The 24,464-nt window shown below is 72.6% G+C and overlaps 1 protein-coding gene across 3 annotated transcripts; it reads left to right on the top strand.

The window, feature by feature from the left end:
* Window positions 1-3,618: 3,618 nt before the first annotated feature.
* On the top strand, window positions 3,619-22,464 carry TTC31 (tetratricopeptide repeat domain 31). 3 transcript variants are annotated; one of them, XM_075918019.2, is made up of 18 exons: window positions 3,619-3,774; window positions 5,821-5,897; window positions 8,031-8,121; window positions 9,842-10,074; window positions 10,727-10,810; window positions 11,391-11,459; window positions 11,584-11,736; window positions 11,925-12,056; window positions 12,856-12,910; window positions 13,177-13,267; window positions 16,258-16,399; window positions 16,584-16,688; window positions 16,825-16,888; window positions 17,052-17,223; window positions 17,444-17,518; window positions 19,095-19,197; window positions 20,972-21,075; window positions 21,291-22,464. In XM_075918019.2, the coding sequence occupies exons 1-18, from the start codon at window positions 3,723-3,725 to the stop codon at window positions 21,421-21,423; spliced, it is 1,935 nt and encodes a 644-aa protein (XP_075774134.2). In that variant the 5' UTR covers window positions 3,619-3,722; the 3' UTR covers window positions 21,424-22,464. The 3 variants fall into 3 exon arrangements, with proteins under 3 accessions (XP_075774134.2, XP_075774136.2, XP_089633816.1); XM_075918021.2 differs by lacking the exon at window positions 17,444-17,518; XM_089777690.1 differs by lacking the exon at window positions 5,821-5,897 and having other exon boundaries at window positions 3,631-3,774.
* Window positions 22,465-24,464: the final 2,000 nt, after the last annotated feature.

Here is a 24,464-nt window from a genome sequence, read left to right as displayed (position 1 = left end):
TCCTGTCCACACCCATGGACTCGTCCTCCATTGCCCACCCCGGGTGTGACCGCAGGGTGCCCCGCAAGCACTGGGCCTGCCCTCCCCTGTGCTCTGGGCTCCCGCACACCGCGAAGGGCGCGTGAAGAAAGAAATGGTTAGAATTGGAGACAGTAAAGAGAAGGGCAGCAGCACGTACAGCTTCCCTGCGAGGGGGGCTGGAAAGGAGGGGCCGGGTCAGCGAGGGGACATGCCAGAGGTCTGTCAGATCGTGCCTGGGTGGGCAAAGCGAATGAGCGCTGTTTACTCCTGCCCATAGCACAGGAACTAGGGGTCACCCAAAGACGTTCATAGGCAGCAGGGTTAAAATAAACAAACCAGAGTATTTCTTCCCCCAGCACAGGGAGCCCAGGGAGCTCCTTGCTGGGGGAGGCTGTGAAGGCCAAGACCATAGCGGGTTCACCAGAGAGCTAGGTGCATTCAAGGAGGAGGCACCTAGCAAGGGCCACTAGGCAGCAGGTGCATCCCATGCTTTGTGTCCCTCACCAGTGGTCCCCAAACATTTGTGGCAGGTGGATCGGGCTGCCGCAGGGCTGGGAAGCTGGGGTGGGGGGCAGGGTCACTGGGAAGCTGAGGCCACGGGGGGCAGAGTCACTGGGAGGTGGGTCACTGGGGCTGGGATCACTATGGGGCAGGGTCACTGGGAAGCTGAGGTGGGGGCGGGGCACTGGGAGGTGGGGCACTGGGGGCGGGGCACTGGGAAGCTGAGGTGGGGGCGGGGCACTGGGAGGTGGGTCACTGGGGGCAGGGTCACTGGGAAGCTGAGGTGGGGGCGGGGCACTGGGAGGTGGGTCACTGGGGGCGGGGTCACTGGGAAGCTGAGGTGGGGGCGGGGCACTGGGAAGTGGGTCACTGGGGGCGGGGCACTGGGAAGCTGAGGTGGCGGGCGGGGCACTGGGAAGTGGGTCACTGGGGGCGGAGCACTGGGAAGCTGAGGTGGGGGCGGGGCACTGGGAAGTGGGTCACTGGGGGCAGGGTCACTGGGAAGCTGAGGTGGGGGCGGGGCACTGGGAGGTGGGTCACTGCGGGCGGGGCACTGGGAAGCTGAGGTGGGGGCGGGGCACTGGGAGGTGGGTCACTGGGGGCGGGGCACTGGGAGGTGGGTCACTGGGGGCAGGGTCACTGGGAAGCTGAGGTGGGGGCGGGGCACTGGGAGTTGGGACACTGGGGGCGGGTCACTGGGAAGCTGAGGTGGGGGCGGGGCACTGGGAGGTGGGTCACTGGGGGCGGGGTCACTGGGAACCTGAGGTGGGGGCGGGGCACTGGGAGGTGGGTCACTGCGGGCGGGGCACTGGGAAGCTGAGGTGGGGGCGGGGCACTGGGAGGTGGGTCACTGGGGGCGGGGCACTGGGAAGCTGAGGTGGGGGCGGGGCACTGGGAGGTGGGTCACTGGGGGCGGGGCACTAGGAGGTGGGTCACTGGGGGCGGGGCACTGGGAAGCTGAGGTGGGGGCGGGGCACTGGGAAGCTGAGGTGGGGGCGGGGCACTGGGAGGTGGGTCACTGGGGGCGGGGCACTGGGAAGCTGAGGTGGGGGCGGGGCACTGGGAGGTGGGTCACTGGGGGCGGGGCACTGGGAGGTGGGTCACTGGGGGCGGGGCACTGGGAAGCTGAGGTGGGGGCGGGGCACTGGGAAGCTGAGGTGGGGCGGGGCACTGGGAGGTGGGTCACTGGGGGCGGGGCACTAGGAGGTGGGTCACTGGGGGCAGGGCACTGGGAAGCTGAGGTGGGGGCGGGGCACTGGGAAGCTGAGGTGGGGGCGGGGCACTGGGAGGTGGGTCACTGGGGCCGGGGCACTGGGAGGTGGGTCACTGGGGGCGGGGCACTGGGAAGCTGAGGTGGGGGCGGGGCACTGGGAGGTGGGTCACTGGGGGCGGGGCACTGGGAGGTGGGTCACTGGGGGCGGGGCACTGGGAGGTGGGTCACTGGGGGCGGGGCACTGGGAAGCTGAGGTGGGGGCGGGGCACTGGGAGGTGGGTCACTGGGGGCGGTGCCTGGGAAGCTGAGGTGGGGGCGGGGCACTGGGAGGTGGGTCACTGGGGGCGGGGCACTGGGAAGCTGAGGTGGGGGCGGGGCACTGGGAGGTGGGTCACTGGGGGCGGGGCACTGGGAAGCTGAGGTGGGGGCGGGGCACTGGGAGGTGGGTCACTGGGGGCGGGGCACTGGGAAGCTGAGGTGGGGGCGGGGCACTGGGAGGTGGGTCACTGGGGGCGGGGCACTGGGAAGCTGAGGTGGGGGCAGGGCACTGGGAGGTGGGGCACTGGGGGCGGGGCTCTGGGAAGCTGAGGTGGGGGCGGGGCACTGGGAGGTGGGTCACTGGGGGCGGTGCCTGGGAAGCTGAGGTGGGGGCGGGGCGGCTCTATCCCGGACAGAGGGCTCAAATCCTGGACTCCGGCCCCCTCGCGGGCGGGCAGGACGCTGGGCCTGGCCTGGCGGAGACTTGGACCCAGTGCTCCCTGCCCCCAGCAAACAGCCCCAGAGCTCTGCCCACGACAAACATGGCGGGCCCAGGGCCTCCCTGCCCACGACAAACATGGCGGGCCCAGGGCCTCCCTGCCCACGACAAACATGGCGGGCCCAGGGCCTCCCTGCCCACGACAAACATGGCGGGCCCAGGGCCTCCCTGCCCACGACAAACATGGCGGGCCCAGGGCCTCCCTGCCCACGACAAACATGGCGGGCCCAGGGCCTCCCTGCCCACGATAAACATGGCGGGCCCAGGGCCTCCCTGCCCACGATAAACATGGCGGCCCAGGGCCCAGGGCCTCCCTGCCCATGACAAACATGGCGGGCCCAGGGCCTCCCTGCCCACGACAAACATGGCGGGCCCAGGGCCTCCCTGCCCACGATAAACATGGCGGGCCCAGGGCCTCCCTGCCCACGACAAACATGGCGGGTCCAGGGCCTCCCTGCCCACGATAAACATGGCGGCCCAGGGCCCAGGGCCTCCCTGCCCATGACAAACATGGCGGGCCCAGGGCCTCCCTGCCCACGACAAACATGGCGGCCCAGGGCCTCCCTGCCCACGACAAACATGGCGGGCCCAGGGCCTCCCTGCCCACGACAAACATGGCGGGCCCAGGGCCTCCCTGCCCACGACAAACATGGCGGGCCCAGGGCCTCCCTGCCCACGATAAACATGGCGGCCCAGGGCCTCCCTGCCCACGACAAACATGGCGGCCCAGGGCCTCCCTGCCCACGACAAACATGGCGGGCCCAGGGCCTCCCTGCCCACGACAAACATGGCGGGCCCAGGGCCTCCCTGCCCACGACAAACATGGCGGGCCCAGGGCCTCCCTGCCCACGATAAACATGGCGGCCCAGGGCCTCCCTGCCCACGACAAACATGGCGGGCCCAGGGCCTCCCTGCCCACGACAAACATGGCGGGCCCAGGGCCTCCCTGCCCACGACAAACATGGCGGGCCCAGGGCCTCCCTGCCCACGACAAACATGGCGGGCCCAGGGCCTCCCTGCCCACGATAAACATGGCGGCCCAGGGCCCAGGGCCTCCCTGCCCACGACAAACATGGCGGCCCAGGGCCCACGCCCATAACAAAGATGGCAGAAACGGGCGACAGGGCAGACCCTTGGGACTGTTTCCGGTCTCGTTGTGGCGCAGAGGATTGTGGGCGGGCCGGGGGCGGTGTTTCCGGTCTGGTTGGGAGGCCGCCCCTCCGCAGCTGGATGCCGAACGCGGAGTTCGGGGAGGCGGGAGCCCCCGTAGGGCCGGGCCGGGGTGAGTGAGGCGGAAGTGGGGGGCCCGGGGGGCTGTGCGCTGGCGGGGGGGCTCACGGGGGGGCTATGGGGCCTGCGCGGGGCGCGGAAGTGGGGGGCCCGGGGGGCTGTGCGCTGGTGGGGAGCTCACGGGGGGGCTATGGGGCCTGCGTGGGGCGCGGAAGTGGGGGCCCGGGGGGCTGTGCGCTGGCGGGGGGGCTCACGGGGGGGCTATGGGGCCTGCGCGGGGCGCGGAAGTGGGGGGCCCGGGGGGCTGTGCGCTGGCGGGGGGGCTCACGGGGGGGCTATGGGGCCTGCGCGGGGCGCGGAAGTGGGGGGTCGGGGGGCTGTGCGCTGGTGGGGGGCTCACGGGGGGGCTATGGGGCCTGCGCGGGGCGCGGAAGTGGGGGCCCGGGGGGCTGTGCGCTGGTGGGGGGCTCACGGGGGGGCTATGGGGCCTGCGCGGGGCGCAGAAGTGGGGGGTCGGGGGGGCTGTGCGCTGGCGGGGGGGCTCACGGGGGGGCTATGGGGCCGGCGCGGAAGTGGGGGGCCCGGGGGGCTGTGCGCTGGGGGGGGCTCATGGGGGGGCTATGGGGCCTGCGCGGGGCGCGGAAGTGGGGGGCCCGGGGGGCTCTGCGCTGGCGGGGGGGCTCACGGGGGGGCTATGGGGCCTGCGTGGGGCGCGGAAGTGGGGGCCCGGGGGGCTGTGCGCTGGCGGGGGGGGGGCTCACGGGGGGGCTATGGGGCCTGCGCGGGGCGCGGAAGTGGGGGGCCCGGGGGGCTGTGCGCTGGCGGGGGGGCTCACGGGGGGGCTATGGGGCCTGCGCGGGGCGCGGAAGTGGGGGGCCCGGGGGGCTGTGCGCTGGTGGGGAGCTCACGGGGGGGCTATGGGGCCTGCGTGGGGCGCGGAAGTGGGGGCCCGGGGGGCTGTGCGCTGGCGGGGGGGCTCACGGGGGGGCTATGGGGCCTGCGCGGGGCGCGGAAGTGGGGGGCCCGGGGGGCTGTGCGCTGGCGGGGGGGCTCACGGGGGGGCTATGGGGCCTGCGCGGGGCGCGGAAGTGGGGGGTCGGGGGGGCTGTGCGCTGGTGGGGGGCTCACGGGGGGGCTATGGGGCCTGCGCGGGGCGCGGAAGTGGGGGCCCGGGGGGCTGTGCGCTGGTGGGGGGCTCACGGGGGGGCTATGGGGCCTGCGCGGGGCGCAGAAGTGGGGGGTCGGGGGGGCTGTGCGCTGGCGGGGGGGCTCACGGGGGGGCTATGGGGCCGGCGCGGAAGTGGGGGGCCCGGGGGGCTGTGCGCTGGGGGGGGCTCATGGGGGGGCTATGGGGCCTGCGCGGGGCGCGGAAGTGGGGGGCCCGGGGGGCTCTGCGCTGGCGGGGGGGCTCACGGGGGGGCTATGGGGCCTGCGTGGGGCGCGGAAGTGGGGGCCCGGGGGGCTGTGCGCTGGCGGGGGGGGGGCTCACGGGGGGGCTATGGGGCCTGCGCGGGGCGCGGAAGTGGGGGGCCCGGGGGGCTGTGCGCTGGTGGGGGGCTCACGGGGGGGCTATGGGGCCTGCGCGGGGCGCGGAAGTGGGGGGCCCGGGGGGCTGTGCGCTGGGGGGGCTCACGGGGGGGCTATGGGGCCTGCGCGGGGCGCGGAAGTGGGGGGCCCGGGGGGCTGTGCGCTGGTGGGGGGCTCACGGGGGGGATATGGGGCCTGCGCGGGGCGCAGAAGTGGGGGGCCGGGGGGGCTGTGCGCTGGTGGGGGGCTCACGGGGGGGCTATGGGGCCTGCGCGGGGCGCGGAAGTGGGGGGCCCGGGGGGCTGTGCGCTGGTGGGGGGCTCACGGGGGGGCTATGGGGCCTGCGCGGGGCGCGGAAGTGGGGGGTCCGGGGGGCTGTGCGCTGGCGGGGGGGCAGTGCGGTCGCCCCGGGGCACTAGGCGCTCTCCCCCGAGCGGGTACGTGTGGCTGCCCCCTGCGGAGACGTGGGCCCTGGCCCCAGGGGTGGCTGGGTCCTGCCTCAGCTGGTAGCCCCTGGTGGCTCTGCCCGGCCCTGTGCTCCCCGGTGGCTTGCTCAGCTGCTGTCTTACAGGGTCCTGCCAGCCAGGCCACTTCCCCCGCGGCCTGCTCACCGGCTGCGGCCCCAACGCGGAGCACCACAAGGGCGAGGTACGTGTCTGCTGTCCCTCCGCCTTCAAGGGGGCTCGTGGCATCCCCCCAGGGGCCGTGGGCAGGGCTACAGAGGTCACACAGCAGCTGGGCAGGCCCCAGGCCAGCCACAGGGGCTGCTGCTGGGATAGTCTTGAACCACCATGGTGGTGAGCTTGGAGGACATTAGGGGGCTGCTGTAAGGGGAGAAGGGCCAGGAGAGGCGCTGGCTCAGGACCCCAGCAGGGGCTGTAGTGGGGGTCCTGTGGCAGGGGGTTCGGGGGGTGCTTTGTAACGGGGGTGCCGTGGCAGTGAGCCCAGGGAGGCGCTGGTGGAGGACCCCAGCAGGGGCTGTAATGGGGGTCCTGTGGCGGGGGCTCGGGGGGTGCTTTGTAACGGGGGTGCCGTGGCAGTGAGCCCAGGGAGGCGCTGGTGGAGGACCCCAGCAGGGGCTGTAATGGGGGTCCTGTGGCAGGGGGCTCGGGGGGTGCTTTGTAACGGGGGTGCCGTGGCAGTGAGCCCAGGGAGGCGCTGGTGGAGGACCCCAGCAGGGGCTGTAATGGGGGTCCTGTGGCAGCGGGCTCGGGGGGTGCCGTGGCAGTGAGCCCAGGGAGGCGCTGGCTGAGGACCCCAGCAGGGGCTGTAATGGGGGTCCTGTGGCAGGGGGCTCGGGGGGTGCTTTGTAACGGGGGTGCCGTGGCAGTGAGCCCAGGGAGGCGCTGGTGGAGGACCCCAGCAGGGGCTGTAATGGGGGTCCTGTGGCAGCGGGCTCGGGGGGTGCCGTGGCAGTGAGCCCAGGGAGGCGCTGGCTCAGGACCCCAGCAGGGGCTGTAATGGGGGTCCTGTGGCGGGGGCTCGGGGGGTGCTTTGTAACGGGGGTGCCGTGGCAGTGAGCCCAGGGAGGCGCTGGCTGAGGGACCCCAGCAGGGGCTGTAATGGGGGTCCTGTGGCAGGGGGCTCGGGGGGTGCTTTGTAACGGGGGTGCCGTGGCAGTGAGCCCAGGGAGGTGCTGGTGGAGGGACCCCAGCAGGGTCTGTAATGGGGGTCCTGTGGCAGTGGGCTCGGGGGGTGCCGTGGCAGTGAGCCCAGGGAGGCGCTGGCTGAGGACCCCAGCAGGGGCTGTAATGGGGGTCCTGTGGCAGGGGGCTCGGGGGGTGCTTTGTAACGGGGGTGCCGTGGCAGTGAGCCCAGGGAGGTGCTGGTGGAGGGACCCCAGCAGGGTCTGTAATGGGGGTCCTGTGGCAGTGGGCTCGGGGGGTGCCGTGGCAGTGAGCCCAGGGAGGCGCTGGCTGAGGACCCCAGCAGGGGCTGTAGTGGGGGTCCTGTGGTAGGGGGCTCGGGGGCTGCTTTGTAACGGGGGTGCCGTGGCAGTGAGCCCAGGGAGGCGCTGGTGGAGGACCCCAGCAGGGGCTGTAATGGGGGTCCTGTGGCAGCGGGCTCGGGGGGTGCCGTGGCAGTGAGCCCAGGGAGGCGCTGGCTGAGGACCCCAGCAGGGGCTGTAATGGGGGTCCTGTGGTAGGGGGCTCGGGGGGTGCTTTGTAACGGGGGTGCCGTGGCAGTGAGCCCAGGGAGGCGCTGGTGGAGGACCCCAGCAGGGGCTGTAATGGGGGTCCTGTGGCGGGGGCTCGGGGGGTGCTTTGTAACGGGGGTGCCGTGGCAGTGAGCCCAGGGAGGCGCTGGCGGAGGGACCCCAGCAGGGGCTGTAATGGGGGTCCTGTGGCAGGGGGCTCGGGGGGTGCTTTGTAACGGGGGTGCCGTGGCAGTGAGCCCAGGGAGGCGCTGGCGGAGGGACCCCAGCAGGGGCTGTAATGGGGGTCCTGTGGCAGGGGGCTCGGGGGGTGCTTTGTAACGGGGGTGCCGTGGCAGTGAGCCCAGGGAGGCGCTGGCGGAGGGACCCCAGCAGGGGCTGTAATGGGGGTCCTGTGGCAGGGGGCTCGGGGGGTGCTTTGTAACGGGGGTGCCGTGGCAGTGAGCCCAGGGAGGCGCTGGCGGAGGGACCCCAGCAGGGGCTGTAATGGGGGTCCTGTGGCGGGGGCTCGGGGGGTGCTTTGTAACGGGGGTGCCGTGGCAGTGAGCCCAGGGAGGCGCTGGCGGAGGGACCCCAGCAGGGGCTGGTGGGGATTCCCAATCACTAACTGTGGTTTCCTCCCATAGGATCTCAACAACCCCATGGAGAAGCTGATGCTGAAGAGTCTGTACAGCACTTCCCCCAGCGCCATGAAGCACAAAGCCGGGGGGCTCACAGGTGTGAGGCAGTGGGGAAGGGGGCAGGGGCTTTCCAGGGTGGGCCTGTGTGACGGCACATCGGGGAGCCCCCGACCCCCCAGATGCGACTCCGCCAGCCAGTAGAGTGGAAATGGGTTTATTGCTTCTCCAAGGTCCAGCCCAGCGTAGGCTCCATGTGGGCATAGGCCAGGCCGACAGCCCTAGTGCCCTGGGGGGGTGTTCACAGGCCCCTGCACCCCCTGGACTGGTTTGTAGTCTGCTTCCTCCATGCTCCCCCACACTCGACTGCCCAGCTCCCAGGCCCTGCCCCCAGCCAGGTGCCGTCTCCCCCTCCCTCCCTTTGTCTCTGCCTCTGGGAAGAGCCTTGTTACCTGCCCAGGCTGGGCCATGCACGCGTGGGGGAGTCGGTGGGAATCGCACAGCCCAGCCAGGGAGAGACACCCGGTTACAGAGCAGACCCCCCCCCCCGACGCACAGCCTGTCTCCTCAGGCCGAGCGCTTCCAGCCCCTCCTGGCCCGTCCGCCTGCCTGTGGTGCTGCTATGAGGCGGTGCCATGCCAGGGCGGGGGCCTGCTGCACCTCTGCTGGGGGCGGGCTCCACCTCCTGGCTCATCCTCTTGCTTCCACAAGGCCTGGGCTTGCTTGGCACAGCGATTGGGAAGCCTGCGGTCAGGGGCCGGGCAGCTCTCCCCAACCAAGGCAGCTTCCCACCCCTTGGAGTGCAGGGCAGTTCAGAGCCTCTGAGGAGCCTGCCCCAAGGGGGCCAATTGTAGCTGCTGCTTCTCAAGCACACAAGGCCCCGGGAGACTACGGATCCCAGTGTGCTTTTCAGAGGCAGCAGTGCATGCTGGGAGCGTGGTCTGGGGGGCCATTGCTGCGCCTGCACTCAGGCTGGGTAGGGAACAGCTTCAAGCACAGCTAGCCCATTGTGCCGTGGCGGTATCGCGGTGGGGCGCTCCGTGGGGCTTGGTGCTGTACCCAGTCGTGGCCCCAAGCGGGAGGCAGAGGAGCCGAGGTGGGAGCCTGTCAGCAGATCATCCTGTCCCTGCTGAAGCGCGGCGGGGAGGGAGATCCGCCCCCGCTGATGGGGCGCGGCTGAGCCCAGCACTGGGAGACGTTCCTGCACGGGCTGGAGGCTGGGAGCCGAGGCCTCGCTGTGTCCAGAGCTCCGCTCCGCCCTGCGGCCTGCTGACCTGGCTCCGTCCTCAGTTCCCTGCCCAGATTGAGAGCCTGACCCATCCCTTGGGGCTCTGTGTGAACAAGCCCCCCCAGGCTCTGGGCCCTCCCGCGACAGACTGGCGGCCGTAGGGCCGAGGGGTGTTAGCAGCCAGCTGGCTGTGATCGCTTATTGCTTGATGGTCCCAGTTAACTGCAACCGTGTCCCCCCCCCCCCGTATTTAAAATTTAGATCAGTCCTTTTTTTAAGTGAAGAGTACACGGGAGCCACCTGCCACCTCTGGTGGGGCAGCAGTGCGGGGTGGCAGGGACGCCTGGGGGCTGCTGCCCCTGCCCCCGGGGGAGCGCTTTAGGAGCCGTGTAGCCCCGAGGAGCGCTGCAGTCCCCGGGAGGGAGGCCTTGGGGTCGGGGTCTCTGGCTCGTTCCTTGGGAGGAGGGGTGCAGTCGAGAATGGAGCGAGGGGGGTGTGGAGAGCTGCGCGCCGGCCCCAGGGCTCCTCTCAGGCGTGGCCAGGGCCCGGCGGGGAGCTGGTGAGCACCTGCCGCGCTGCTGTCCCCGTGCAGACTCCGAGGAAGAGTTCGGCTGCTGCTACGACGCCGAGGGGGGGTATGATGAGGACGAGGAGAAGTGGGACGACCCCGCCAGGGCGTGCGATGCCGCGGCTCTCGAGGATGCGGTCCCTGGCGCATTCCTTGGCTTCTGGAAATCCTTCGTGGGCAAGGACACCTCGCCGGCTGCCCCGCCCCGGGGCTCGCTGGACTATCAGCTGCCCCAGAGGCAGCGGGTGACTGCAGAGGTGAGCAGAGCCCCGGGCAATCCGTCCTCGCCAGCCCGCGCTGGCCAGGGGGTGGGGCCCCGCTGTGCTTGAGGGCTTTGTCCGCAGTGCCCCAGGGAGAGCCTGCTCCTTGGGGGCCGAGTGAGCAGCCCTCGGCTCTGCCAGGGCATGGAGTGGGATCCCCCAGGGCTTCCTGGTGTCCATTGCCAGCTGCTCAGGCCAGGGGCAGGCCGTGGTGGGCGGGAACCTGCCCCAAGGAAGGCCAGAAGGAGACATTGGAGCCTCCACTCCTGCATGCAGCCCCACAGGGCAGCTAAGCCAGGCTTGCCCCCCGGCTGACACCAGGCCCGGGCAGTGTTAACCTGGGTTTGTCTCCTGGTCGCTGGCGCCTGCCCTTCCGTGCTCATGCCTGGAAGGGGCTCAGCCTCTGCCATGGCCCCAGCCAGCCTCTCTCTGGGGCAGCAGGCGGAGGTGCAAGCTCCTGGCTGCCTGCCCCTCGCGTGCCACGCTCCCCCCTTCGGCCCAGCATGGTACCAGTTCCCCTGTTCAGCCCTGGCCCCGGGGACGCTCCCTGAGGGGCGGGGCGAGGGCTTCTCCCAGATGCCACCCTCGCTGCTCCCCCCGGGACCCTGCGGGGGTTGGCGGGGTGCCCAGCTGGCCTGGCTCTCCCCAGGAAGCGGAGAGGAACGCCAGTGAGCTGGTCGCGGAGGAGGAGCGCCTTAAAAGGAAAGCGGAGAAGAAAAGGCTTAAGAAGAAGGTGGGTGCCCAGAGCTGTGCGCTCCGACGTCCCCCCGGCGCTCTGCCTGACGGCGGGGCGTCTCCCCAGCCATGGCACAGGCCCTGCTGCACGGAGAGGTGCTTGCCTGTGCCCGGGCAGGAGACGGGCTTGTGCCAAGGGGGCGTGACAGCGAGGGGAGCGTGTTTCGGAGGGAAGGGCCCTCAGCCCGGCTCATGACAGGGATTCCAGCTGCAGCTGCCCAGCCATGTAGCACAGCCTCCTGGAGCCTCTGCAGTGCAGACTTGTCTCTGCCTCCCCGTTGCCCTGGGCCTCTGTCCGTGGGGGCCATGCTGGGCTCCGTCCGGAGAAGGGGTCCCTTAGCCTGCCTCTTGGCTCACAGCAGTCAGACACAGTGGGGGTCCCTGACCAGGGAGAGCCGTGCTGGCGTCCAGGCCCTGGTTCCAGGCGGCGCAGCACAGTGCTGTCAGGCCTCCAGCGGGCAGTGGGGTGCGGGGCAGGCCTGGCCCGGGAAGGGGAGGCGACTGCGCTGCCCATGTGCCTGCCTGGGAGGGGTGGGGCAGAGCCGTCTCTGGAGCTCCCTCGGCTCTCTGGCTTGCAGAGGCAGAAGGATCGGAAGAGGCAGGAGAAGCTGGAACAGGACGCGAGCCCCAGGCCTGAGACGGAGCTGGTGAGTGGCTGGGCGCTTCGCTCTCCAGGAGCCGCCTTTCCAGAGCGCAGGGCTCTTGGGACCCTGGCGTCCCCGGGAAGCTGCCTGCCGAGCTGGGCTCTCACGGCTGGCGCGCTTCTTGCAGGAGGAGCCTTGTGTGGACAGTGACACGGAGGAGCGGGCCGGTTCTGTGCCGCCATCGGGGAGGGGCCCCCTGGACTCCAGGGCTCCCAGGAGAGGGGAAGGAGCCAGGGCCCAGGTCAGGAGTGCAGACGTGAGCACCGAGGAGGAGATGGAGGTGAGGTGCAGGGCCTGGGCCGTGCCCGGCCTGCTAGGAAATGGCTGGGCCACCAGAGTTGGGGTGAGCTGGCTGGGTGAGGGCCAGGGACCCAAGGGACCCCCTGCCCCCGGGGCCAGGTGTCTGCTGCGGGGGGGGGTGTATCCCTGGCCTGCCCGCCCAGCCTGACGCCCGCGTCCCCTCCCCAGGCCGAGCTGGACTTGAGCAGCACCTTTGTCTCCAAAGCTCAGCGTAAGCTGGGCGTGAAGCCGCTGGCGCCCCGGAGGGAGAAGCTGCCCCGAGCCGAGGTCAAGGAGCCGGACAGGAAGCCCCAGCAGGAGGTGAGTTGGGGTTTCTGGGCAGACCTCTCCCCTTGAGCTCCAGTGAATGGATCCCGGCACATCCCAGCCCTCTGGGCACGGACAGAAGCGCTTGTCCCTGGGGCACCAGGCTCCGAGGGCATGCCCCTCCCTCTCGGGGAGCCGGTCTCCCCCAGGGCCCTGCCCTTCTGCAGCCTGCCCCACGCTTGGCCCCAGCCTGCCGGGGTGCCCCGTCACGGGGGCAGGGCTGCAGGCTCCCTCCCTCCACCCGGGGCTCGCTGGGCTCCGTGACAGGCCAGGTGGACTGTGCAGGGCTCCTGGCCCTTTCCCGGGGGCCGGCCAAGCCTGTTGCCGTCTCCATCGTCCAAGCACAGAGCCAGTGCCCAGTGCTCAGAGCCACGGCCCATTGGCCCCCTGGAGGCGCCTCGCGCAGCCGCTGGACGCGGGGTTTGCTGCCGGCGCTCACGCGAGAGTCCGAGAGCGTCGCAGGGTCGGAGCGTGGCCGGGGGCTCCGCTGGGGCAGTGCCCCTGAGCTGTGCCCGTCCTGTCTCCCGGCCCTGGGCCACCCGCGCTCCTGCCAGGTGTGGCCTGGAGCCCTTGAGCGGGGCCCGGTGCTGCCTGGGTTTGTTGGGCCGGGACTGGCCTGTTCCCCCGCGGCTGCACGCTGCTCGGCCTGGGGGTGGGAGCCCAGAGGGGCCGTGGGCCACTGACCAGCCTCCCGGGGCCCCGGCCAGGCTCAGCCGCTCGGTGCTGCTTGGGTTCCCCGGGCCCTCGGCTTGGCAGCACTGGTCCCTCACCATGTGCCCTGGCTCCCCTGCAGGTGCCGAGGCCTGGGCAGGACGTGAGCAGGGTGGATCCCAGCACGGTGCTAGCAGGTCAGTGTCCCTGCCCCCAGGGGCCGCCTTGGACTGGGCAGAAGGGGTCAGGCCTCGCCGGGCCGGACACAGGGCCACGCCTTCCCTGCCCCAGCCTGGCTCCAGCCTGCCCTGGGCCCGCCCTGCTGAGCCACTGCCCCTCACGCCCGGGCCCAGGCCTTCCCAGCCCCGCTCCCGAGCCGGGGCCGTTGCCTGCTGCTCCCGCTTGGCCTCTGCGTAGGCTCCCTGTAGGCCCGTCTGCGTGAGCCTGTCTCCTCTCCCCCCAGGCTATGGGAACGAGGCGGCCCAGCGGGGCTGCTTCCAGGAAGCTGTGCTGTTCTTCACCGAGGCCGTCAAACTCAACCCCCGGGAGCACAGGTGGGAGTGCTGGGCCGGGGGCGTGGAGCTGTTTCTCTTGGGGCTGGGGCGGGGCTGGCTCTGTATCCCCAAGCGCTCGGACACCCCGCCCAGCTCCCTCCGGCCCTGCAGGGCAGCCATAGGGGCGGGCAGGCGGCCTCGGCCCAGGCTCCCTGACGTGCTCTCCCTGCAGGGCAGCCGTCGGGGCGGGCAGCGGGCGGGCGGCCTCGGCCCAGGCTCCCTGACGCGCTCTCCCTGCAGGGCAGCCGTCGGGGCGGACAGCGGGCGGGCGGCCTCGGCCCAGGCTCCCTGACGTGCTCTCTCTGCAGGGCGGCCGTCGGGGCGGGCAGCGGGCGGGCGGCCTCGGCCCAGGCTCCCTGACGTGCTCTCTCTGCAGGGCAGCCGTCGGGGCGGGCAGCGGGCAGGCGGCCTCGGCCCAGGCTCCCTGACGTGCTCTCCCTGCAGGGCGGCCGTCGGGGCGGGCAGCGGGCGGGCGGCCTCGGCCCAGGCTCCCTGACGTGCTCTCCCTGCAGGGCGGCCGTCGGGGCGGGCAGCGGGCGGGCGGCCTCGGCCCAGGCTCCCTGACGTGCTCTCCCTGCAGGGCGGCCGTCGGGGCGGACAGCGGGCGGGCGGCCTCGGCCCAGGCTCCCTGACGCGCTCTCCCTGCGGGGCAGCCGTCGGGGCGGACAGCGGGCGGGCGGCCTCGGCCCAGGCTCCCTGATGTGCTCTCCCTGCAGGGCGGCCGTCGGGGCGGGCAGGCGGCCTCGGCCCAGGCTCCCTGACGCGCTCTCCCTGCAGGGCGGCCGTCGGGGTGGGCAGCGGGCGGGCGGCCTCGGCCCAGGCTCCCTGACGTGCTCTCCCTGCGGGGCAGCCGTCGGGGCGGGCAGCGGGCGGGCGGCCTCGGCCCAGGCTCCCTGACGTGCTCTCCCTGCAGGGCAGCCGTCGGGGCGGGCAGCGGGCGGGCGGCCTCGGCCCAGGCTCCCTGACGCGCTCTCCCTGCAGGGCAGCCGTCGGGGCGGGCAGCGGGCGGGCGGCCTCGGCCCAGGCTCCCTGACGTGCTCTCCCTGCAGGGCAGCCGTCGGGGCGGGCAGCGGGCGGGCGGCCTCGGCCCAGGCTCCCTGACGCGCTCTCCCTGCAGGGCAGCCGTCGGGGCGGACAGCGGGCGGGCGGCCTCGGCCCAGGCTCCCTGACGTGCTCTCTCTGCAGGGCGGCCGTCGGGGCGGGCAGCGGGCGGGCGGCCTCGGCCCAGGCTCCCTGACGTGCTCTCTCTGCAGGGCAGCCGTCGGGGCGGGCAGCGGGCAGGCGGCCTCGGCCCAGGCTCCCTGACGTGCTCTCCCTGCAGGGCGGCCGTCGGGGCGGGCAGCGGGCGGGCGGCCTCGGCCCAGGCTCCCTGACGTGCTCTCCCTGCAGGGCGGCCGTCGGGGCGGGCAGCGGGCGGGCGGCCTCGGCCCAGGCTCCCTGACGTGCTCTCCCTGCAGGGCGGCCGTCGGGGCGGACAGCGGGCGGGCGGCCTCGGCCCAGGCTCCCTGACGTGCTCTCCCTGCAGGGCGGCCGTCGGGGCGGGCAGCGGGCGGGCGGCCTCGGCCCAGGCTCCCTGACGTGCTCTCCCTGCAGGGCAGCCGTCGGGGCGGGCAGCGGGCGGGCGGCCTCGGCCCAGGCTCCCTGACGTGCTCTCCCTGCAGGGCAGCCGTCGGGGCGGACAGCGGGCGGGCGGCCTCGGCCCAGGCTCCCTGACGTGCTCTCCCTGCAGGGCGGCCGTCGGGGCGGGCAGCGGGCGGGCGGCCTCGGCCCAGGCTCCCTGACGCGCTCTCCCTGCGGGGCAGCCGTCGGGGCGGACAGCGGGCGGGCGGCCTCGGCCCAGGCTCCCTGATGTGCTCTCCCTGCAGGGCGGCCGTCGGGGCGGGCAGGCGGCCTCGGCCCAGGCTCCCTGACGCGCTCTCCCTGCAGGGCGGCCGTCGGGGTGGGCAGCGGGCGGGCGGCCTCGGCCCAGGCTCCCTGACGTGCTCTCCCTGCGGGGCAGCCGTCGGGGCGGGCAGCGGGCGGGCGGCCTCGGCCCAGGCTCCCTGACGTGCTCTCTCTGCAGGGCAGCCGTCGGGGCGGGCAGCGGGCGGGCGGCCTCGGCCCAGGCTCCCTGACGTGCTCTCCCTGCAGGGCAGCCGTCGGGGCGGGCAGCGGGCGGGCGGCCTCGGCCCAGGCTCCCTGACGCGCTCTCCCTGCAGGGCAGCCGTCGGGGCGGGCAGCGGGCGGGCGGCCTCGGCCCAGGCTCCCTGACGTGCTCTCCCTGCAGGGCAGCCGTCGGGGCGGGCAGCGGGCGGGCGGCCTCGGCCCAGGCTCCCTGACGCGCTCTCCCTGTGGGGCGGGCAGCGGGCGGGCGGCCTCGGCCCAGGCTCCCTGACGCGCTCTCCCTGCAGGGCAGCCGTCGGGGCGGGCAGCGGGCGGGCGGCCTCGGCCCAGGCTCGCTGACCTGCTCTCCCTGCAGGGCAGCCGTCGGGGCGGGCAGCGGGCGGGCGGCCTCGGCCCAGGCTCCCTGACGCGCTCTCCCTGCAGGGCAGCCGTCGGGGCGGGCAGCGGGCGGGCGGCCTCGGCCCAGGCTCCCTGACGCGCTCTCCCTGCAGGGCGGCCGTCGGGGCGGGCAGCGGGTGGGCGGCCTCGGCCCAGGCTCCCTGACGCGCTCTCCCTGCAGGGCAGCCGTCGGGGCGGGCAGCGGGTGGGCGGCCTCGGCCCAGGCTCCCTGACGCGCTCTCCCTGTGGGGCGGGCAGCGGGCGGGCGGCCTCGGCCCAGGCTCCCTGACGTGCTCTCCCTGCAGGGCAGCCGTCGGGGCGGGCAGCGGGCGGGCGGCCTCGGCCCAGGCTCCCTGACGCGCTCTCCCTGCAGGGCAGCCGTCGGGGCGGGCAGCGGGCGGGCGGCCTCGGCCCAGGCTCCCTGACGCGCTCTCCCTGCAGGGCGGCCGTCGGGGCGGGCAGCGGGCGGGCGGCCTCGGCCCAGGCTCCCTGACGCGCTCTCCCTGCAGGCTCTTCGGGAACCGCTCGTACTGCTACGAGAGGATGCAGCAGTACGACAAGGCCCTGAGTGACGCCCAGGTGGCCTTGAGCCTCCTGCCTGGCTGGCCCAAAGGCTTTTTCCGCAAGGGCAAGGCCCTCCTGGGGCTGAAGGTACCTGGGCATGGGGGTGGGACCAGGCCTGGCCCCGCTGCCTGGGGCGGGGGGCCCTCGGGCTGAGCAGCGCCTGGGGGGGAGGCTTCTGTCCCACATGGGGCATGAGCCAGTGGCAGGCTCAGGCGCTAGGCCCGGGGGCGAGGGCAGGGGCTGGCGGGAGTGACCGCCTGGCTGTCCCTAGCGCTACGCTGAGGCCAGAAGCACCTTCCTGGAGCTGCTGCGGCTGGACAGCTCCCACGCCGACGCCGCTGCCCAGCTGGAGACGTGCCAGACGCAGCTCGTGCTGGTGAGTGTGGCCTGGCGCGCACCCGGGCGCAGAGCGAGGCAGGGGAGCCGCTGTGCGCTGGGCCACCCCCGTCCCAGGGCTAGGCTGCAGGTGCTCAGGCCCCGGCCCTGCCACTGACCGGCTCCCGTCCAAACAGGAGGCTGGCCTTGGCGGCAAGAGGAGCCTGGCGCTGGAGCCGTTGCTGAGAGCTGCGGGATCCGGTAAGGGCGCGGGGCCGGGGCAGAGTCGGGTGCGGCTTCTCCCGGGAACCAGGCAGAGCGGGGGCAGGGCTAGGGGAGCAGGGGCTGGACTGCCACCCGGCCCCGGCCCGCTGCTCCCGCCCTGTGCCCATGGGGCTGCTGCTGAGTGCTGGCTGCCCCGCAGGCGAGCAGGCCCGGAGCCGCTCCCCAGGTGGCCGAGGCGACGCCGAGGGGGACGAGGACGGTGAGAGCGGGTTTGTGACCATCACGAACTCCCGGAGCCGGGGGAAAGGCCCAGCCCAGCAGGGACTCGGGGCCAGCAGCAAACACACCGTGGCCACCGCGCATCAGGCCAGGTAACGGGGGGCCGGGGAGACGGCCTGGGGTCCCGCTGTGTGCCTGGAGGAATCCCACCCTGGGGGGGGCGCTGGGCTTTGGGCAGACAGCTGGCGAGCCTGGGGGTGTGGGCACTGGGGCTGGTGGGATGGGGCGGGGGCTGGATGCAGGGCAGGGAGGGGCGGCTCTAGGGCTGAGGGGGACTGGCAGGCGGGTGACCCATGCCGTGTGCCGTGGCAGGGAGTGGTACGCCGTGTGGGTCGGGAATGTCACCCCCCGGATCACCCAGAAGTTGCTGCGCAGCTGTTTTGAGATGTGAGTGATTCCCCAAGCCCCAGCTGCTTCGGGCAGGCACAGGGGGCTGGAGCTGGCGTGTGCCGTAGTGGGGGGCTGTCTGCTCTATAACCGGGGCCCCTGCGCTGGGCTGTGAGATTCCCACCGACGGCCCAGACACCTCGGCCCAGCACAGCTCTTCCCAGGGGAGAGACAAAGGGAGGGGGGCGGAGACGCCACCAGCTTTGGGGGGAGGGCGAGTTGGTGGCTGGGAAGCATGAAGGAAACCGCCTAAGCTAGGGGCTGCAGGATCGGGGGGACCCCGACTCGCCGTCACATGGGGGCGGGCGCAGGGGGCTGGAGCTAGCGCAGGCGGCAGGGGGCTAGGGCTGGCGGGGGCTGGCGTGGGCGGCGGGGGCTGGCGCGGGCGGCAGGGGGCTGGAGCTAGCGCGGGCGGCAGGGGGCTGGAGCTGGCGCGGGCGGCAGGGGGCTAGGGCTGGCGCGGGCGGCGGGGGCGGGCGGCAGGGGGCTAGGGCTGGCGCGGGCGGCGGGGGCTGGCGCGGGCGCGGGCGGCGGGGGCTGGCGCGGGCGCGGGCGGCGGGGGCTGGCGCGGGCGGCAGGGGGCTGGAGCTGGCGCGGGCGGCAGGGGGCTGGAGCTAGCGCGGGCGGCAGGGGGCTGGAGCTAGCGCGGGCGGCGGGGGCTGGGGCCGGGGCGGGCGGCGGGGGCCGGGGCTGGCGCAGGCGGCGGGGGCCGGGGCGGGCGGGGGCTGGGGGCCGGCGCAGGTGGCGGGGGCCGGGGCGGGTGGCGGGGCGGGGGGCGGGGGGGGCGGGCGCAGGCGGCGGGGGCTGGGGCGGGCGCAGGGGGCTGGAGCTAGCGCAGGCGGCGGGGGCTGGGGCCGGGGTGGGCGGCGGGGGCGGGGGCCGGGGCGGGCGGCGGGGGCTGGCGCAGGCGGTGGGCGGCGGGGGCCAGGGCAGGGGCCGGGGCGGGCGGCGGGGGCTGGGGCCGGGGCGGGCGGCGGGGGGCAGTCGCAGGTGGCGGGGGCCGGGGCGGGCGGCGGGGGCGGGCGGCAGGGGGCTGGAGCTAGCGCGGGCGGCGGGGGCTGGCGTGGGCGGCGGGGGCCGGGGCAGGGGCCGGGGGCGGGCGGCAGGGGCCGGGGCGGGCGGCGGGGGCGGGGCCGGGGCGGGCGGCGGGGGCTGGAGCTAGCGCAGGCGGCAGGCGGCAGGGGGCTAGGGCTGGCGCGGGCGGCGGGGGCTGGCGCGGGCGGTGGGCGGCAGGGGCCGGGGCGGGCGGCGGGGGCGGGGGCGGGGGCCGGGGCGGGCGGCGGGGGGCAGTCGCAGGCGGCGGGGGCGGGGCTGGGGCGGGCGCAGGAGGGCGCCCAAAGCCGGCTCTGCCCTGGGGCTCTCTCTGTCTCCGACCCTGCCTCTGCCCCTGCCCCTGCCCCGGTGCCCCTCTAGGCCCAGCCCCCGCCCGCGCCCCCGGGGCTGCCTTGGCCGCTGCAGGGCCGGCCTGGGGCGCGCTGCTGGGCCACCGCCCCGCACGTGAGCCTGCCCCTCCCCCTCCCCCTCCTGGGTCCCGCCAGCAGCCGGGGCAGGGGCTGAGGCCGCGTGTTCTCGGCAGCTTTGGGCCCATCCACTCGGTGCGGCTGCTCCCGGAGAAGTTCTGCGCCTTCATCAACTACAGCTCCAAGGAGGCAGCGGAGGCGGCCTACGCAGCGCTGCAGGTCAGGCCGGGCGTGGGAGAGGCTGGCAGGCCCCGCCCCGTGGGAGGTGGCAGGTGCTCAGCTGTGCCCGGGGAAGCCGCTCTTCCCTGGCTCAGGCCTGGCCGGTAGTGGCCCTCCTGGCCCTCCCCGTGGAGACATCCGGCTGGGGCTTTGCCCCACACGCTGCATGGAGACTAGCCCCAGCCAGTGCCTGGCTCAGGGAGCGGAGCCCTCTCCCTGCTCTGCGCAAGGCAGCTCCCATGAGCCGTTGGGACGGGCGTGGCAGCAGCCTGGGTGGGACGGGATGAAGGGCTTGGGGCTGGGGTGGGCGGTGGGGGGGCAGGCTCTAGGGTGGGACAGGATGAGGGGCTCAGGGCTGGGGCGGAGGGTGGGGGTACAGGCATTGGGTGGAAGGGGATGAGGGCGGAGGGTGGGGCAGGCGGAGGGTGGGGGGAGCGGGGGGCAGGCATTGGCTGGGAGGGGATGTGGGTGGAGGGTGGGGGGCAGGCATTGGGTGGGAGGGGGGTGAGGGGGCAGGCGGGGGGAGGGGGGGGGGGGCAGGCATTGGGAGGGAGGGGGGTGGGGGCAGGCATTGGGTGGGAGGGGGTGGAGGGGCAGGCGGGGGGGCAGGCATTGGGCGGGGAGGGGGGGTGGGAGGGCAGGCGGGGGGGCAGGCATTGGGAGGGAGGGGGGTGGGGGGCAGGCATTGGGTGGGAGGGGCAGGTGGGGGGGCAGGCGGGGGGGGCAGGCATTGGGAGGGAGGGGGGTGGGGAGCAGGCATTGGGTGGGAGGGGCAGGTGGGGGGCAGGCGGGGGGGGAGCAGGCGGGGGGGCAGGCATTGGGTGGGAGGGGGTGGGGGGGCAGGCGGGGGGGGCAGGCATTGGGAGGGAGGGGGGTGGGGGAGCAGGCATTGGGTGGGAGGGGCAGGCGGGGGGGCAGGCGGGGGGAGGGGGGGGGGGCAGGCATTGGGAGGGAGGGGGGTGGGGAGCAGGCATTGGGTGGGAGGGGATGTGGGTGGAGGGTGGGGGGCAGGCATTGGGTGGGAGGGGGGTGAGGGGGGGGGGCAGGCAGGGGGGGCAGGCATTGGGAGGGAGGGGGGTGGGGGGGCAGGCGGGGGGGGCAGGCATTGGGAGGGAGGGGGGTGGGGGGGCAGGCATTGGGTGGGAGGGGCAGGCGGGGGGGCAGGCGGGGGGGGCAGGCATTGGGAGGGAGGGGGGTGGGGAGCAGGCATTGGGTGGCACCAGGGCTGTTGAATGGCGGCTGACGTAAGAGACGATTCCCCGCGTCCGTTTGCGTCGCCTTGGCGACCGTCGTAGCGTGCCAGGGGGGCTGGCTCGTCCGCGTTCCCGGGGAGCCCCTCACCCTGTGGCTGCGCCTTTCTCAGCGGCGGGAGCGCGGGGCCAGGCAGGGGCTGGTTCGTGAGGGGAGCCAGTTTAAACCCCAGCCCGGCTGGCTGGCCCCGCACCCAGGGGTGGCTGCAGCCCGTTGGGGGGCGCGAGCCGAAGCCGAGCCGGCGGGGGCTGGCGCGTGAACCCGGAGGCTTTGCGTCGGGGTCGCATCGCTCGGGGGGCCAGGCCGAGGGCTTTGGGGTGCAGTAGGGCACTCAGGGCTGAGAACCAGAGGGGCCCAGGTCAGGCAGTGGCTTGGGGTTACCTGGGCACCCGGGGATGGTGAGCAGAGGCCCCTTTCCCTGGCCTCTCCCCATCCTGGGGCCCTGCATTCTCCCAGGACCCTCCCTCACTGGCGTCCCCTGCCCTGGGGCCCTCCCTGCCCTGCTCCTGGCCTCTCTCCCCAGGGCGCGGAGGTGGAAGGAACCAAGTTTGTGCTGCAGCTGAAGCACCCTGACCATGCGACCCCGCCCCCAGGGAGGGCCGGCAGCGGCCTGCAGCCTGTGGAGAGGTGGGTGCCGCCCGTGGCCTGCCCGAGGAGCTGGGTCCTTGCTGTAGCCCACAGAGGGGTCTGCTTGGCCCCCCCCAGTGCCAGGCGGGGGTCTCGGGGTGCCCTGTGGAGCTGTGGGCGTGTACGGCCTCAGCACACGGCCCTCGCCAGGGCTGTGCATGTCTGGGGGGCGGGGAAGCGTGTGCAGGCTCTGGACCCTCTGTGTGTGCCCGCAGGGAGCCGCTGCGAGTGCCCCCCACCCTGGAGTGCCATTTCTGGCGCAACGCCGGCTGCAGCTACGGGCCCGACTGCCGTTTCCGACACCTGCCCCAGAGCAAGGGGCTGGACAAGAAGCCGGCTCAGCGCTAGGGCCCTGCACTGGCCCCGTCGTTGCGGGGCCTGGAGACCAGATGCCCCAGGCGGACAGCGGGCTCCTGCCAGGCCACAAGGCACATGAGGGACTGGACGGCCACGGTGCTGGGCCTGCCTGTGGGTGCCCGTCCCTGGGAAGGAGCCGTGCAGGCTGCTGAGTCCCCTCCCCAGGGGCTGCCTCATGGTTGGCTGGTCTGCAAGGAATCGCTGGGCCCCTCCTGGCAGGGAGGACTGAATTCGGAGCCCTGCTCCTGGCTCTGGGGGGGCGCTGGAGCTGGCTGCAGCCCCCCTTGCCTTAATATGGAATGAGGCCTATGGGGACTACAAGTCCCAGCATGCACTGCAGCCGTCCCGTCGGGATGGACGGCAGCGTTGCATGCTGGGAGGTGTAGTCTCAACCCCTGGCTGTTCCAGTATGGCTATTTTATACCAAAAATTGTCCTGAGGCGGGCTCCTCCCTCTGCCATGTGCTCTACCTCCTGATTGGCTGAGCCCCGGGTCTTATGCTGACTTCGCCCTGCACGGGCGATGGTTTGTCCCTCCGTGGCACCTGGCCTCGGCCCCGCTGGCAGACGGGTCCATGGGCGGCCCAGCCTGGGTGCGCTCGTGTCGTTCTGTGCGGGGTTGGGTTGGGCTGCGACCCCCCCGCTCCATTTCCTGGGGCTTTTAGTGTCCTCCGGGGTTGGCAGAGGGCTGGGCTGGGCCCCGCAGCCGCCTCGACTATTTTAAATGGGGGGGGTCACTCCTGGCCCGGCCATGCTCTGCGGCCCCTCCGGCCCAGGCTGCCCTCTGCGCCAGCTGCGTGCCGCGGTGAGGGCCTTGCTCTGCCGGATGCAGGGCCCAGCTGGCACCACGGGCAGGGCCAGTTGACCTCAGGCGTGTGCCAAGCGCCTTGCCCCCGGGCGGTGGGAATGAGCTGCTCCCCCGCCCCCTGCGGCCAGCTCTGGGTGGGAGGGGCTGCGGCACCCAGCAGGGCTTGGGGGCGTTTGTACCTGCCTGGGGATTTACACTCTTCCTAATAAAACTCTGTGAAGAGCCTGCCTCGCCCTTTCGCCTGCGGCCTCCCCGCCGGGCCCCTCCCGCAGTGGACGTGGAGCAGCCCGGGCGCCGTGTGGGTTGTGCCAGCAGGTGCTGCTGCTCTTGGCTTGCATGGCAGAGCCCCACCTGTCCACGGGGGACCTGGTGCGGCCTGGCTGGCTGCGGTGACCTTGTGCCTGCTGCCCCTCTCCTCGCTGGCACCCACTCTCTGGCCTGTGCCCCTCGTGGAGGCATGTCTGGGCCCTGGGGCTCCTCTTGGTGGAATGAATTTGAGGGCTCTGTGTGCACTGAGCCTGGGGGGCCATGGTCCCCCCTCCCCACTAAAGGGACAAGGTATTAACACAGTATAGGCTCTGTGGGGCATCACCCCGCAGTCCCCCAGAGCCTCCTGAACCCTCGGGTGCTACCCTGCCCCCTGCCAGATGCCCCGAGGGATCGCGGGATGATTCCCTGTTCTGTCACCCATCTCCAGACAGACAGAGGCCAGGGACACCCTCCCTGCCCATCCTGGGTAACAGCTGTCGATGGACCCAACCTCCATGAATCTATCTAGCCCTTTTTGAGCCCTGGTACGGTCCTGGTCTCCACCACATCCTCTGGCGAGGAGTTCCACAGGTTGACTGTGCGCTGCGTGAAGAAAAATGTCCTTTGGTTTGTCTTAAACCTGCTGCCTAGTAACTAGAATCACATGGGATGCGGGCCAGAAGAGAGAGAGCGGGGGGAGGGGAGACAGACACAGGGCCACATGCTGCCTGCACCCAGAGATGTCGCTGCAACAACCGGTCCAGCCGGCACAGGGTGGTGCTGGGCCTGGGGGGGACGGACCCAAGTTTGTTTGACTTAGCGAATTGCTCTGTGCCCCTGCAGGGCAGCCGGGGCCTTTCCTGGAGGGTGCACTGTGGCGGCCATGCCTGGGGCAGGGTGGAGGTCGTACTGGCCCTGCCAGAGCGCTGCCCTCAAGGGCCAGGACAGCAGCAGCCCTGGCAGTCGGGTCCCTGTCCCCCCATTTATGGCTTACCCCACCTGCTGCCTGCTCAGCCGGCTCCGCAGTGAGCACGAGCCAGGCCTTCTCGCTGGGCTGGCGCTGCAGAAAGGGGCCCGGCTCAGAGAGGGGGAGCGGGTGGGCAGGCCTGACGCGTGCTGGAGCCCGCGAGGGACGGGCTCGGGTAACTTTCCAACTCAAAAGGCAGGACAGCAGCGTCGGGCCTCACCCTGGGGTGCAGACAGTTGATCGCAGAAGCTGAAGACACCCGGGGAAATCTGTGGCTGGCAGGGCGACACAAGAAGCAGCCCACGAGGAGCAAAAGCGAGCCGGCTACAGGCCAGGGCCAGGCCTGTTAGCACTGCGGAGAAGGCAAGTGTGCGCCAAATGTTGTACTTAAAAGAAGTACTCGGGATCTTTTTCAGGGGGATAAGGCAACACGCCACATTTATTGATCACGCATAGAATAAGTAACAGTTATCATATGCATCTGATATATATATATATAAGTCCCTCATGCACTCACACACACACACGTGCACAAGCACACTCCGTCTTGCTGTTGTTACCAACAAGTTGCTCCCCTTAACTGCACTGGCCAGGTGAGTTAGATGGGGGAGGGGTGGAGCCGGGCTTCTGCCGATCCAGATCGATGCTCCGATGGTGACAAGACGAAACCCGGGGTCCTCTGCAAGACACCTCACTTTTATAGCAGCCCTCTCATATGCAAATCTATCCCAGATTCAAAGTCTGGGTCTGTGTCCGTGGGTCCCTTTGTGCTGCAGAGAGGGTGTTTTCAAAAGAAGGTGCCTGCTCCTAATCCCCAAGGCCATCAATATGTCTGCTCTTCTTTCTTCAGCCCATTGACACCTTGGGTCTGGCTTCCACCCCCTCTTCAACTGGTGTAGCTCTCTGGAGGTGCTTGGCTCCCAAGTCTTACTCATTCACACCTCGTTCATTCAACAGGGCAATTGATTACAGAGTGGGGGGAGAGAGTGGGGGAAAATCTTATTCTGCT

Source organism: Pelodiscus sinensis, chromosome 4 (genome assembly GCF_052426305.1).
Source record: "Pelodiscus sinensis isolate ZL-2025 chromosome 4, ASM5242630v1, whole genome shotgun sequence".
NCBI lineage: Eukaryota > Metazoa > Chordata > Testudines > Trionychidae > Pelodiscus > Pelodiscus sinensis.
Note: the sequence above shows the minus strand (reverse complement) of the source record. Positions and strands in the feature narration are given on the sequence as shown.

Excerpts from the sequence above, each read along its gene's own strand:
- TTC31 (XM_075918019.2), top strand. The coding sequence starts at position 3,723 with ATGCCGAACGCGGAGTTCGGGGAGGCGGGAGCCCCCGTAGGGCCGGGC. Across the intron at positions 10,811-11,390 it reads AGAAAAGGCTTAAGAAGAAG|AGGCAGAAGGATCGGAAGAG; the intron begins GTGGGTGCCCAG and ends TCTGGCTTGCAG. Across the intron at positions 12,911-13,176 it reads TCCCAGCACGGTGCTAGCAG|GCTATGGGAACGAGGCGGCC; the intron begins GTCAGTGTCCCT and ends CTCTCCCCCCAG.